This window comes from Camelus dromedarius, chromosome 8, assembly GCF_036321535.1.
Source record: "Camelus dromedarius isolate mCamDro1 chromosome 8, mCamDro1.pat, whole genome shotgun sequence".
Lineage (NCBI taxonomy): Eukaryota > Metazoa > Chordata > Mammalia > Artiodactyla > Camelidae > Camelus > Camelus dromedarius.
In genome coordinates this window covers 54,974,505-54,990,657 of record NC_087443.1, presented here as the reverse complement: position 1 = coordinate 54,990,657, position 16,153 = coordinate 54,974,505, and the positions used below count along the sequence as shown (strand labels likewise).

Sequence of the window (16,153 nt, the reverse complement as noted above, 5' to 3'; positions counted from 1 at the left end):
GTGAGCTGCTTCAAATTAATACAATATTGTTTTCAGCTCGCCTCCATTTCCCCTCATCCAAAAGAATTCCTACTACTTTTTCTCACCAGTGATTTCAAATCACTAAAAGAACTAGTATCTATCTAACCTAGATGTAAATTCTCACAGCAATTCTGTTTAATCTCATTTTAACCCCTCCATAAGTTGTATTACCCACAGCACACAAAAGACCTATCTACTTTAGCATTATTTTCATTACCTTTACATTTGTTTCACTTTTAAACAAATACATCTTCATTCGTAAATTTTATATAATATAATATATATATATATATATACACACACACACACAGACACAGACACACACACAAGTACTTTAGTTTTTTACACAACTTGTATACAGCTAGTGTACAACACACACACACACAAAAACTGTATCAAACTTCTGTCTTTAATAAAATTTCCACTCTAAGAACATTCCTTTGAGAGAAAGCAAGGGTTGGTAAACCATATGGTGGGACCCAATCAGGCCCACTGTCCTTTTTTTCACACTCATTGTTGTTTATGGCTGCTTCCGCACGATGACAGTTAACTAGTCGTGACAGAGACTAAATAGCCTACAAAGCCTAAGTTACATACCTGACCCTTTACTGAAATACCTCACTGAACCCTTAACAAAAGTATTTTTCATAAAAAAAACTATTACATTTCAATCTGTGCTGAATGTTTAGATAGGGTAAGAAGGTAAACTCTTTGAAAATTAAATTATTATTTTAAATGAGTGACAAATAATGAGGCCCATTTCAATGAAGGTGGACAAATAGAAAAAAATGAAACAAATTCCTGACCTAGAAGCTGTATTGCAAAAATAAAACTAACTCTTCCAGTTGTAATAAGAACCACAAACTAATGAATATATTTTGGAAAGCCACCTTTAGCTCAGTTTCAGCCAGGAGGAAAGAAAAGATAAGAGGGTTTTATTTTTGGATTTTCTGCTTTGGCAATAAAGAGGCTCCAAGCAGGTTTGCCTCCTTCAGAATAACCTAAGTTAAAAAAAAAAAACAAAAAAAAAACCTCATAAAAGGTACCAACCACACAGAGTATCTGGGGCATGAAGCTTTTTAAATAGCTTTTAAGACCTTAAGGCAAAAAGTATGTATCTCAACATCAGATTTTTTTTTAACAGTATGGCTATTCTAAAATGTATTTTTGTAGTGCTGCAAACATTGGCCAAGATAGCTCCTTCTCTCTCTTCTCTATTCACAGAAGGTGATGCATCATACTAGAGCTAACCATAACAACAGAACATTTCAGCTTTATTGCAGTTATGAAGAACATAAGCCTCTCTATGGCTTTCCTTACCAGAACAGTAAAATCACAGTAAATGTCACCCTTCTCAAACAGAACTTCAAAATTTCACCTATAATTTGGGGGGGGGGGGGAATCCCATTTTACTTTGCATTGTTCTCTAGCATTAAAAAAAAAAACTTTGAAATTTAAATACTTCCCATTAAAATAAAAGTTCCATTTGATTTTAGCACAGTAAAAAAATTATTGTGTAAACACAAACAAGATAAATTTAATAGAGGAAAATGTTCATTACAGAAATTAACAATGTTTACCATTCTTTAAACAACCATATACATTATTAATATATACTGTGTATTTCCAATCAACTCCATTCTTAGGCTCAATTTAAGAAACATAATTGTAACAGATTTTATACAAAAAAATACTTCACTTCTAGGAAAGTAGACAAACTGCACAAAAACAGTACATGTATAATGTGCATAGCAAGATAGCTTGAAGCATCTACGTATGGCTTTCTTTAAAATAAAACTATTGGGGAAATGGGCCCATTTGGGACCTACTGTTACAGTTGACATATGTAAACTGTTTCACATCATTTAGGCACTTGCTAACAATAGTGTTCAATCCCTGAAAACTGAATTTACCCCAAAAAAATTGTACATCTGAAATAAAAAACAAAAAAATAACATGGGTAAAGTCTTATATATTCCTTTTAAATTAAACAAGAAGTTTTATTAGTGCATGCACAGAACTAAATTGAAAGAAAATAAATTTTTATGTCAAAAATTTTCTGTGCAAAATTTACATAACTGAACGGTACAAAAATATGTACAAGTTTAAATTCTTTGTTATATACAGAAAAGAAGCCCTGAAGTTTTCAATCAATGAAAATGTTGTAACACCTGTAGTAACAATGTAACAAAAATTATATAGTATGTAATTTTTTAATACAAGAATTCCATTATCCAATGATCCAACAAAATTTGATCCAAACTTACAAAGTGAAAAGTTTAAATTGATGATGCTGTTGTCATGAAAATAACCATTTTAAAACCCTACCTGTTGGGCACGTCCCTTTGGAATCTGTCCTGAAGTTTTATGCACTGCCACTGAGTCCACTATTAATGCTCCTTCATTTTCAACTGCAAACAATCAGTAAATAACCTGCTTTGGGTTGTCAGTCATTTTGAAAAGTTGCTAACAAAAATGGTTTGTCCCAATGTGGACATGTTTAGACATTAATAATAAACACAAAAGTATGACTTGCTTTGCTAATCTTGCTTCAAAATAGTTTCTGAGGAATAATTTTTAACTTTCAAGAAAAGCCATTCCCTTGGAAGTGCTTCTATGTTTCACTCTTTAAAGGGATAGCAACCAAGGGAAAAATATGGCCATTTTGTTTATGGGGGACAATTTAAATCAAATAAACATAGTTCTGTGCAAGGGAATTACTGGAGAATATAATAAAATTCAGAAAAATGTTCAAGTTATTTAATTGGACTTCAAACTAGACCAGGAGGGTTTAATTCTTCTCTCAAGGCAGCCCATCTACTTCAATGCTTGACACAGCCATTTAGAAAAGAAAATCACCTTGGAAGGGTGTTCCAATCACTGACATGGGACACAGCTTACAAGGAAAAAAGACCTACTTGTCAAAAACTCTTACCAAGCATCATATGAGGTGTAACTGTAGTTGAGTTAAACGTACTCTCAAAGGAGCCTGATTACCTTCAAAAGAACTATTATTTTGCAGATGTACATGACTTCTTTATCCACGCTCTCTTAGTGTATCCTCACACATGATGAGAAACTCCTTCAGCCCCATGGTGAAAGGGCTCTCACCATCTTTAGAGGAGCTATACTTATCAGAGTCATAAGGCTGGTGGAAGAAGAGAGGGAATGTGGCTGTCAGCCGTTACCCTCTACTAAGAGTCACTAAAGAACTAAACTGGGAAAACTGTTCTATCAAAATTCTCTTTGGCCCTAACTTCCCAAGAACACATTTAAAATATTAAATCAAGGTACATCTGTGCTGATTAGATACTTTCAAAACTTACATGTGCACTGATAGCATTTTCAAATACCACACTAAAACTCTCTCTTCTGTGGAAATAGAGCCAACTTTTAAACGTTTCAGGTACTGTATTAAAGTAAAAAATGTCTGCATTAGTTTTCAACCCACTGTTTTATTCTAAGGTAATTTTACTTTCCTTTTCACTGGTTAAGTACAGTACATTATTCTAACATATTCCAATCACGAGTAGCTTCCATTAAATGTCTCTGCCCATGACCTGCCCAAGCATCCTGATTGTCAAATACTCTGCCACAAAACCAACAGTTAAACTTAGCCTTTAGAACATTTTCAGAGGTAGTTTTCACAATCTGGTAATTGTTTTTGCTCATCTTTTTCAGTGTTAATTTTAGCACAAATCTTTCTTTCACAGAGCTAACCGGCTTAAATGTTTTGTGCCTCTTGGAAAAATCATCGTAACTTGTTTTAGAAGGGTTACAACAAACTGGTTTCAATAAAGCATCAATAGTTCTTTTTGACAATGAAACCTTGAGTACGCGTCCATTAAATTTAGCAATAGTTTTCATTACATTTACTACTTCTGGCGCATCTGCATCAGGATGATTCAGAACTACAACTGGTTGGTTTCTCCTAGGACACTTCACAAGCTGGTTGGAACTAAAGGGGAAAAGCCGCAAAGTTCTGACTGAATCTTTTGAAAGCCTAGGTCTGCTAAACCCAAATGATTCATGGACATCTTCAGGCTTTGCTTTTTCTTTACACTTTCTATGTAATGCTTTTTTTCTTGGAGGTTCTTGGTAACTATCCCTACACTTTCGTTTACAGCTTCTGTTTCTAGACACGAAGGCAATTTCAGAATCTTTACTTCTTACTTGAGTTTTTACTCTTGATAACTTTTTTTTCGAAGTCTTTTTCCTACTGAAGCCTCTCTCAATTGTACAATTTGTTTTACACCTTAATACCCTGGCTTCTGAATGGTCAGTGATACGTATTGGTTCCTCAGAAGATTCTGGGCATGTTGCAGTGGAAGTTATCACGATTTCATTTGCTGGCATCATATCATCTAGTAAGAAGGGTAAGGCATCTCTAGAAGACTCTGGCTCTTTCTGCTCTCCTCCTGCGGTCTTATTAGATGGTACATTGTCTTTCTGCAATGAGGATGCAGAGTTGCTTACTGACAGGTTATTAGCAGCAGTCACATTTAAAACAGGGTTAAAAATTTTCAGCAAAATTTTTTGTGGTGTTCCTTCAGGTTTCTTTGGCTGTATATTTTTATAATAAGCACTATTTTGGACTAATTTAGGCTTAAGCAGATCAGTCTTATTTGGCATCACACACTTTAAAAAAACAGCTTGTTTGCCATCAGGCAAAAGGGTGTAAAGAGGTGGTTTCGGAAAAATCTTGTTCTGCTGTTTTACTGAATCCGAGATATTCAACTTAGTGCCCTGATGCTCAGATATTACATTAGGAGTAGGAGCAGCTTTCACTGAAGAACCTGCTGGCGTTTTAATAATGTAAGGGCCTTTTAATGACAAAGTATTTTCTGAGCTACTTTTTACACTCAAACAGCTGCCAATGCTCGAACAAAGTGCAGGTGTCAGACAATTACCGTTTGGTTCTACTTTTAAAAAAGGTGTTCTGCCAGGATCCTTAGTTGTGGTTCCAGAAGCCTGAGCACTCTCAGTTTTGACAGCTGAAACACCTTCAAGTTTCCCATTACTAAATGTTAAAATCATCCCAGGTTTCTTGTTTAGAAGAAGAGAGGCAGGGACACCTTGTGTGTTAACCAATGGAAGTGGTCTTCCTGAAACATGTAATCCAGGCTTGTTAGCAATGTGCAATGGTACAAAAAAGCCTTTTGGAGTCTGAACAAATATAGCCTTTTTGGGTTCTGAATTTAGAGGTGGACTCTGCACATATAAAGACCCCAAATTTTGTGTAGTGGCTCGTAGTTTGTCTTTTACAAGCTGCTGTGTTATTATTGCATCTGACTGAGTCTTAAGTAATGTACCAAAGCCAGAAATTCTAGGAGTCTTCTCTGAATCTCTCACATCTTGTGACATTGACAACATTTGTTTTTCTTTTCCACTGTGTTTTAAATTCAGATCATTTGTAGGCACATTAATCCCCATACTACCAGATGGAATCGGAAAGAGGCCTTGTACTTTCAAGTCTTTTGAAGATTCAACTATTTTGTCTTCTCCCTCATGATTCTGAAATGGCTGGTCACAATGAAGTGGAAAGCCTTTATCTGGAGTGTTACCAGAGTCTTGTTTTACATCAGGTTTTGCTTTTAATACTTCTTGAAGTAACTGGTTTACTTCAGGTGGCAGAAATTCTGATGCCTGTTGGCTCTGGAGAGAGAAAACAGATGTGATTCTAGGCATCATAGGTGACTCAATACTAGAAAAGTCACCCCACTTGGGTTTTTCAGTCATGCTCTCTAAATTTTGATTTTCATTAGTGAATAGGTTCTGTCCATCAATGTTTTGTCCTTTTTCTAAAACACACTGTTCTTCAATTTCTGCTTGTGTTTTTAAAGTTCCATCTTTATTATTTAAAAGACTAATAGATGCCAACAGGCTATCTGGGTTTGAGCTCTCCTTCCTCACTAGCGATAAAACCGATTCACTTATTGGTTGTTGAGTAATGGTCTTGCTTGATGAAGATTCTCTTGGAGGATTTTCACACATTGCTGTTCCTGAAAACCTACGACGTTTATTAGAATTATTCACTTTTGAGTAATTATGAAAAGGTAATGATCCTTGGTTGGAAGAGTCAATAGGTAACTCAGAGTTGACATAATTAATACAATAATTATGCATATCTCCACTGTTGTATGCATTTGGTTTGGTAGCACAGGTGCCTTTGTCTGGACTTTCAATGGCAGTACCTGTTATTTCAGAGTGACACTGAGTAATGTGACTTCCCCATAAGTCAACATTATCTCTTGTTTCCACTTTTGTGGTCAAACTCACTGATGGTGCAATCAATTCTGATGTTGTTGGCAAAGAAGATACACTTTTTTCATCATCCACTGTTTGAAGCAAATTATCTGTTTGAGATAGCAAAGGCATTTCTTTTTCTGAAGTTCCTTTCCCTGAAATTATAGGAGATGAACATAAAAATGGAGTAGCTGCTTTCATGTAAATCGTGTCATTTAACTCCGCTGTTACTCCTGTCAAAAACGCAGTGGTGTCCAAAGTCTGAGGCTGTAAATTTGCAGTGCTGTCCCTTGCAGCACCTGACTGTGAGCCTGGGGAATACAAATTCTGTTTATTGGTAGGTAACAGCTTTATCACAATATGTTGTTTTCCATCCACCATCTTGAAGCCCATAAACTTAGCACTGTAGTTAGCAGGAATTGTTATTCTATTATTTTTCACCATTAACACTGTAGGTCCTTGTACAGCAGTCTTTAAGAACCCTGAAGTAGAATTTGATCCCTCTTCGGCTCTGTTACACTGCCCAGGAGACAGAAGAGTTGGCTTTTCTGACTCTGACTCAGCAGGTTTATCGTTATTCTCACAGTATAGTCTTTCACCTTTTTCATTATCTAAATGTTCTTGAACAAGATGGCTCTGGTCTTCAGATTTAGCCTGTGTTTTGTTCACCTTTTTAAGCACTTGAGTGTTTTTTTCTATACTTCTGTCACTTCCATTGTTGATTCTCTTACGTTTCCAGAATGTCTTCCTTGATGCACCTATTTTGTATCTTTTCAGTATTAGCTTAAGTCCTGCTGAAGTCTTTGCCATCCTTTTTTCATATATGTCTTTTTCCAGTTTTTCTTTTGCATATAAATGTTCTTTGTGCAAAGTTATAACATGCCTTACAAGGTACTCTCTCCTGATAGCACCATAGCTACAATATTGACAAGTGAAGGGAAATGTTCCAGAGTGAATATGAAGGTGCTTCTGAAGGTCTCCTTTGGTTAAACAGATATAATGGCATTTATCACATTTATAAAGGATTTCATTATGTCTGTGAAGGTGCTGGACAAATGTGCCAACATCCTGGGTGGAGAACTCACATTTTTCACATTGAAAACTACCATTTACACAATGTGTGGATGAAAAATGCTTTGTCAAGTCTAATAAAGTATATAAATTCTCATTGTTACAAATGCCACATTTTACTAAAGTGATTCTATGAGTTCGTCTGTGTTGTTTAAATACCTGGAAGTCATTTGCTGAAAAACTGCACATTTCACAAGGATATGAAGGTAATTCACCATGGTGCCACATTTGAAAGTGTTTCTGCAAATCATTCGGGCTATATCGAGTGCTATCTCGGCACTTTAAACAGTTGAAATTGAGTATTTTTGCAGACATTTTTATACCCTCTTCTTCAACTCTCTCAGACTTATGGAGCAATATACATTCATCTACACAGCTTACAGTCTTTAAATTGACAGATTTTCTTGCAGTCTGCGGTTTACACTGAAATAATTTTCTGTATTTGTCAACGTCATGTTTCAATAGAATTTCATTTGGAATATTTATCTTCGGCAAAATAATTTTCACATTTTTTAGTTCATAATGAAAACTACTTTCTGAAATTTTTGGTTTAAGTACTGATCTGAGAGTATCAACTATTTCATTTTTCATATCACAATCTTTTTTTAAAGTAGTTTGGTTTTCATCAAAAAATAAATGTTGCTGTTCAGATGGCATGATTTAACCAAAAAAAAACCCAATTTCTTTTTTTCTGAAAACACTTGAAGTTACTTGTAATTTAAACAGGAAACAATACTCTGTCGTGACATCTTCAAAATAGCAGGATTTTTCCCACATTAACTCACCTAAAATCAAACAAAGAACAAACATTTTCAACACAGAAGTATCAGTAAATTTCATATTTTAAGTTCATTTGACACAAAGGAAGAATGTTGATCATATAAAAGATATAAAAGAACTGTTAAGTATTTTAAGAATAGCTTACCAAGAAGTAATGGTTTGAAGAAGAAATAACACTAATCTGGATCTCAGGAAATACAAGTTTTACTTTTAGCTCTGCTGTGTGACACTGGGCAAGCTTCAACTTCTCTGCACCTCAGTTTCCTCATCTAAAGAAAACCACAACTGGATAAGCACCTTTTGGATAAGCACCTTTAAGCTCTAAGATTTTTATATTAAATTGATACTATAGTTTTTAAACAGGATTTTAAAAATCTTAACAAGAGAGCCCTATAAACTTAAGTTCCACTTACAGACACGGTTCCAATTATATACATGTACCATTAACTTTCTCAATTGCTTAGTTGACCTCATATCTATTACCTTGTGAGAATGTCAACAGACCTCTCTGCAGATTTCTACTTCCTTAGTGCATCAGGGATAATTTGCTTAAAACAAAAGTTTCATTCATCTAACAACAACAAAAAGACACTGTCTGCTCGCTCACGTTATCAATACTAACTGTTAAGAACGGAAGAAATTAAAAGGAGTAGCACATATTCCTGGGGTGCTCCTAGTCTATCTACTACCGTTCTTGGTTCCCTACCATTTTGGCTATTTGGCTTTTTTTGTTGCTAGAACTTAGACAGATGTTAGCAAGGAAAGCCCTTAGCAGATTAGAATGACCAGTTTACTATCTGCCTCCAATAGTTCAAACACTTACTGGTTTGTGTTACTCTAGACAAGTTTCAATCTCTGTGTCTTAGTTTCTTCATCTATAAAGTGAAAAAAAAAATTAGTACTTCTCCTACCTCTTTCACAGGGTTGTTGTGAGGATTAAATGACAAACATGTGTAACGGCATCCTGTACAGCACTATGTAAGTTGTAGCTACCACCATTACTGTATGCGATTACCACATATGAGACATTATGATTCAAGGCACAGAGGAATAGAAAACAGCACAGTGAAATGTGACAATTCATTGCTAAGAATGGAATCTGAGTACTGAAGGTTCAGTAGTAAAAATATCAAACAGCATATTAGAAGAATCACATTTTCTTACTTTCATGGTCTTAAACAGTATACGACTAATAGATATAATTAGGTTAAGCTTAGAAGAAAATAAAGTGTTGATTACATTAAGCTTCATCCATAATGTCTATTCAAAAGTCTCTAAATTTCAATTAATCTAAGTAACTAGGAACTTCACTGTTCAAAAAATCCTTTACTAAGGGAATATAACTAAAAGTTAAATTATTTTACATTACTATTAAGGGGCCCTTTGAATATTTCTCAAACTTAAAACTTTTGGTTAGGTCTAAAAAACACCTTCTATATTTTTCAAACATATATGTGCTAACCTGACAATGAATTTATTAGAAGACTTCCAGTTTACTGAAATTTTTTTAATATACCATCCCTAATACAGTAAAAAAAAAATTAAATTTTTTACTATATCATTTAAAGCTAAATGTAAAAATTTCTTCAAAAGTAAGAAAAACAATAAATGGCTAGAAAAAAGCTCAATGATTCCTGGTGGACACTCCACACCAACTGAGAAGATTCTCTACAGAGTATCACATTCTCAACAGTGAAAAGCATCATAATCACCTAGAGCTTTCGCCATACCAGAACCTGGGGTTAGGGCTCAAACATGTGAAACTTTTTAAGCACATCGAGTAATGGTTCTTTTGCATTTGCCAGGATACCATATTGCAGTCATTCTGGACTACCCATACCCAAGCTCTTCTATTACTACATATGATCAAGAGGAGACTGTATCATAGGTTTCATCACAAAAGGCAAGCTGCTTCTTATAGTAATAATACATGTGTCCAAAAATATGTGTAATGCTAAAAGATGACAGATTTTGATAATATTTCTAAATATCAACAATTTCATATCAAAATATCTATACAATTTAAAACTTTTTTGCAAGAAAACACATATGCTGAAGTCTGACGATCAGCATGATTTAAATAACTCAATCAACCTAATACCAAAACAAACAAACAAACAAAAAAAAACTACTATAAATATGATTGATGCATTTTGATGAGTACTGTGGAGAGATTCAAAACCATGGTCCCTACCTTTAATTGCAGCTTGCAATCTAAAGGAAGAGGCAGGACATATACATTAATACAGTGTTTATTCAGTTGACCATCCAGCAACCTCAAGCTTCTGGTATACAAAAAAAACAGAAAAAAATTAAGTCGGATGCATGGCAGCCAAAACAGATGCCACAAAGTTTACCAATTAAAGTGCACACACCCTTTCCTCACTGGCAAAACAATGCTGAAAAAAGAGACCACCTTATTAAGAAATCCACTTAGCTTTTACTTAAGTTTGATAACTGCTAAATAATTTATGTTGAATGTCATTATTTTTTATATTTAGTGTATGATGTGTATACGACAGTATCAAGAGAGTTTGTGTATTTTAAGTATCTGGGGGGTTACCTGCCCTCACATTTTAAGTTTGGAGGATCTCTTTGTCTTCAGCTATGTTCAACCTACTTTATGTGGCAGCAATCAGATTCATGGTAGCAAATTATACTAGGGTTGCCACCTATGGGGAAAAATGTATTGTATATTGTAAACAGCTCAGATAATATTAAAAAAAGGAAAGAAATTTTATTATAACTTTAATCTTCCAAACCTATTAGCTAATCCTCTTTTCACTATAGACCAGTCTCTACTTCTTACCAATAACGATTACTGATTTTAAATCTCCTATTTAAATTACTACCTCCTATCTATGTATTATTACCTCAATAAGACTTGACCACCATCTCCTCAAGCCTTAAATAACAATACTATTTTTTTAAGGTATGATTGGCCCTTTAAAGTAACCAGAAAAGTTTGCTGCATCAAGAAGGCAACTTTAGTCATTTGATTTTCTCCCTCTCCCAACTGCCCAGTAAACACAAACCAAAATATGTAATTTAGAAAATCCTACAAAATGGCAAGAAACACAATTCAATGCACATGCCATACTGTGTTTAGAGAGAAAAAGTCCAGAGAGAGAAGTGTGAAAACAAATGCTGGCCCAGTCCCAAGCACCACTTTTAAAGAAGGGACATTCATTCAACCAATATTCAATGAATGTATTATCTACCATGCCCTAATTAAGGAAGTAGCAATTCCACCCACTCCCTCCTCTGAACATACCTTGGGAGAGAAGTAAGGGCTTGACAGGAAGATTGTGTGAAGAAGCCCTTTGGGGTGACAGAAGGCTTGGGCTGAGGTATGGGAAGAGAATGAATCCAGAGCTTTGAGCTGGATCCAGAGACCAGACAGAGTTGGGGGTTGCTAGCACCAGCTGTCAGGAGAGAAGTAAAGAGGAAAAGTTATTTCTGAACAGAGATACATCTTTCTATATCCATGGCTATCTTCTGTTTTAGAATTCTGTCCTTTCTCCACATAAGTAAACTATTATTTCTAAGCTATCACATTAGTGTTCCCCAATCCATCTAACCAAAACAACTGAGAAAATTTGGGTTTATTCTCTAAGAATACATCTCAACTCCCAATGCCATCAAAAAAGGATAAGCATGCAAAAACATCAGTGAATGCAGCAGCTCAAAAAAGGAAAAATGATCTGAACACTCAGAGAAACCTTTTGCCCATTCTCCCATCCAGCAGTGAAAAACAGTAGCTACAATGAAAGTTACTGCAGGGGGAAAAAAAAGAAAACTTGAAAAAAAAAATCAATAATTATTGGAAATCTCAGTAAGACCTCAGCTAATATACTGAGAAAAAAGAACACACTGATGTGAAAGAGAGAACAAAGTAAATGGAGGGAGAAATAATGACTTTGAAAACAAGAGAAAAAATTACATTGAGTTGTTTTTTATTAAAGGCTTGAATTTTCAAAATCAAAGACTCTCCAAATGCCAGGCAAGATTACTAGTGGGAGAGTATAAAACTCAACATCCATAACTTATCCCAGTAAAACGTTTGAGTTTAAAAGATAAAAATGAAATGCTACCCAGAAAGGGTGGAGAGGGAGCTACCTAAAAAGATACACACAAAACTAACTTTAATCAGACATCAACATTAAGTAGACATTTCACTCACAATTCTAAATGCTACAAGACAATGAAATAACATAGAGTTCTGAGGGAGAATAACCCAGGAATTAATTCTACACCCAGGAAAACTCTCATATATGAGGGGAAAAACACAATTTTAGTATGCAACGATTCAGAGAATATATTAAATACGTACACTAGAAAAAAGTTTTAAGTAAATACTTCAGTAGAAACCAAATTTCTATAAGAAAAATGAACTAAAAAGAGAAATGTGATATAAAAGAAACAGCTGTCAACAATAAGATCTACGAAAGAGATGTAAATATTTTGTAAACACAGTTATTAAGAAAGCAGGAAAGACTTGAGAAGAGAAACATCTGCAAAGTGACAAACTGTAAGCAGCCCTTAAAGAAAAATTAACAATGGAAAACAGAAGAGGCAACAATGGCAACAAAATTCTAGATGCTGGAAAGCAGATAAGTAAGTAGTAAAATGACCTTGTAGACCCAAGAAAACAATCCCAGGCAGACAGTGGGGAAAACCAGGAACTAACCCATTTTACACTCTGAATCTTCAAAAGACTTAGGAACTGGCAGCACCAAGTAATTCTGAAATGGGAGGAAGGGAGGAAGAGGCTAAAATAAAGAGAAATTTGGAGAAAGCTGCTTGAGTTTTGGTTAGATGCTAAGATTCCTTTCCCCACCCCACCGTGCTAAGTGACTGCTGTTCCCCCACCACAGCAGAAGTCTGGACCCTTATTCTCTGCAGCAAGTAAAACAGAATCCCAGAAATAGAGGATACCAGACACAGCTGAGAGGATGGGTACAATACAGAAAGCTAGAGGATTAAATGACCACATACGTAAGAGACACGAACCATCCCCTCCCCCCATATCCCCCTTCTAGGTTGGCTCCTAGGCTAAAATGGTGCTACTAAAAATGTGGCCTGCTGATAGTCCATTAACTATTTGCCACCATCCATGACAAGATATGTTCAGAAACTGACAGTAGGCATTTAGAAACTATAACAGCAACTTTACAGTGTTAAGTTTACGTCTGCTGAATCTAACAATAAAAATTTGGACTTGGGTTTTATATGCCTTCTTTTTAAAATTTCATTTTCTAGTAATAAAAGCATTATGATATACTAATTATAGAAACACAGGCTGACATAACCTTCACAAAGAACAGTTTGCAGTTATTATACTGTTGCATAAATTATTTATTATAAGTATTGTAATCATTTACATAAAATAATATAAACATAAACATAAATACAATCATACCTACATCTACATATAAGCCTGGGGGAAAAGTACATAACTTCTGATTCGCTTCTAGAAATCTATCCTAAAGGTAACAATCAGAGATGTTCACAGGAGCATTGTTTACAAAATTACAAAATTAAAAATAACTAGAGGTCCACCAATAAATAAATTATGGTATTTCTATCCAATAGAATATTATTCAATTTTTAAAACAATATTGTAAAGCCACATTTATTAATAGGAAGATATCTAAGACACAGTAAGTGGTGAAAAAAACAAAACAAACAGTAGACATACTAGGATTTAATTTGTTTAACTGTTGATAAATGGATAGAGAATAGATGGACAAACTGACACATGGACCCATACAAGTTTTCAGTAAAAAGTCAAGAATACACACATAAAAATGCTTATATTACTGGTTATCCTTAGGTCAGTGTTTCTTAAAATGTTGTCCTTGGATTACCAGGGCTTCCACACTGGCATACTTTCTTATCATTAGCACAAGCAAATAGCTTACATTTGGACGTAACAAGAAGGACAACCTCTTTGTCCCTAGACCACATCGTTAAGAAACTTTATCAAAAAGTGGCCTAAAGCCGTGAAACTTGAAATTCTCAAACAAAGCAAGTAACTTTGTGGTAAACCAACTGAGTTTTTCCTGAACAAACTCAAAATAGTAAACTTGAGCCAGTACAAAATTGATGAATGTAGACACTAAAGGTGCAATTAAACAAAACAGGTATCATGCAACGCTGCACTCCTCTTACCAACACACAGGTACCCAATCACACCACCACAGAAAAGACTAACAGCTACAAAGCTAATGGCAAACACAGTACTCAGAGAATAAAGAACTACACTTTAGGTGTCACTATACTTTATAAATTCACGCTATAAAGAGAAAATTTTTGTTTATTTAACAATTTATTTGAGAGTCATGAGGTTACTGAAGAAGTAAGTAAAGGGAGCTGGCATCACCGGAATAGCAGTTAAGTGCATTGTTGTTAAGCAAATAAAAAGTTACATGTATTTTATATACAAAACAAGTGGTATTCAACTAATAATATGATTCCCAATCTTGGTACATTGATAAAAGAAAGTAAAAATTGTAACATCAATCTAAATTTGATTTTTTTCCTATGTACTATACAAAGAAATAAATAGTTAAGTATTATATTGAACTACACTTGCATTAGGTAAGCATATTATTCTTTAATAAAGTACTGGCTTTCATCTGACAAAATTTTATTTAGAATTTTCTTTTTTGATGCTATCATTAACAGTTTTGGTACTGGTATTATGAAGAATTTATAAATGAATCAGGTGTCTTCCATCATTTCATCTGCTCTGGAATAATTCACTAAACATGAGACTTGGCTGCTCTTGAAAATTACATAGACTGTAAAAACACACTATATGGGCCTGGTACCTCTTTAGATTTTTACACAGTACAATCTTTGCAAGTTCTTCTATGGTTTCTGGGATCTTTAAGTTTTCTACTGCTTGAGTAACTTTTGGCAATTTATGCTTTCCTTGAAAATAATCAATTTCCTTCACATTTTCTTAGTATACTCCCATAAACCTTACTTTTAACAATCTATCTTACAGAAATAAAAGCACAACATATAGATATATAATCAGTATCACTTAAATGTCTATGAATAGGAAAATGATAAATTAAATAAAAGAATACCCACATGAAAACATAAAGAAAGAGGTATACGTATTGAATTGACTTAGAAAGATATTGTGATTTTTTTTTAGTTTTCAAAAAAAGAAGTTGCAGATTAAGGCACGTAACACATTTTTAAATTAGCAGGGAAGATCCTCATTTTTATGTCAGAAGGAACAATCCCATGAGTACATGTTTGTACAAACATAGACATAGTAAACAATCTTACGGTTACCGGGGGGAAAGGGAGTGGGAAGGGGTAAGTTGGGAGTTCAAGATTTGTAAATATTAACTATATATAAAAACAGATAAATTTCTTCTGCACAGGGAACTATATTCAATATCTTGTAGTAACCTTTGATGAAAAAAATATGGAAACAAATACATGTATGTATATGTATGACTGAAACATTATGCTGTACAACAGAAATTGACACACTGTAACTGACTATACATCAATTTTAAAAATAGATAAAATAAAAATTTTAAAAAGTAAGAAAAGATACCCTCTAAACTACTGATAACAGGTTAATTTTTTTAATGAATGACAGCATGACATGACATAACCAAACCAAACCACACCAAACCACAACAAAAAAACCCAAACTAAAACAACAACAGGGAGAGAATCAACTCTCCTAAGTACCCTAATTGAAACCAAGTGGGCAATATCACTACCACAAGTCTTTACGGAGTCCTGCCTGTATGTTCCTGCCCTTGAATTCTAGGAAATTCAGTATCCTTAATATAATTCCTGCTTTCAGCTTACACTAGCTTAAACTAGCCTAAGCTAATTTTATTACTTAACAACCAAAGGTTCTTACCTAAGATATTAAGTTAATAGAGCCATACTGATTTTGTTTACTTTACAGAAAAATAGGTTTCGTGATGATCCTTTAAACGAGTAGTGGAACTTAAACATGTAAACAAGGAGCAAAGGTTATCCAGACCATAAA

General features: G+C 34.4%; 1 protein-coding gene across 8 annotated transcripts in view; it reads right to left on the bottom strand.

Moving 5' to 3' along the window:
• ZNF518A (zinc finger protein 518A) overlaps positions 1-16,153 on the bottom strand; it is a 54,384-nt gene that overhangs the window by 24,835 nt on the left and 13,396 nt on the right. For 4 of the 8 annotated variants that reach the window (XM_064488300.1, XM_031461487.2, XM_031461488.2 and 1 more), the window contains 5 exons: positions 11,393-11,543; positions 10,313-10,403; positions 8,942-8,993; positions 8,264-8,387; positions 413-8,123 (listed from right to left, as the gene is read on the bottom strand). In XM_064488300.1, coding sequence (XP_064344370.1) covers positions 3,526-7,995 — 4,470 coding nt within the window. In that variant the 5' untranslated portion in view covers positions 7,996-8,123; positions 8,264-8,387; positions 8,942-8,993; positions 10,313-10,403; positions 11,393-11,543 and the 3' untranslated portion in view covers positions 413-3,525. Of the gene's footprint in view, positions 1-412; positions 8,124-8,263; positions 8,388-8,941; positions 8,994-10,312; positions 10,404-11,392; positions 11,544-12,752; positions 13,412-16,153 lie in introns of those variants that run through there. The other 4 variants (XM_064488301.1, XM_064488302.1, XR_004139732.2 and 1 more) reach the window with 4 other exon arrangements.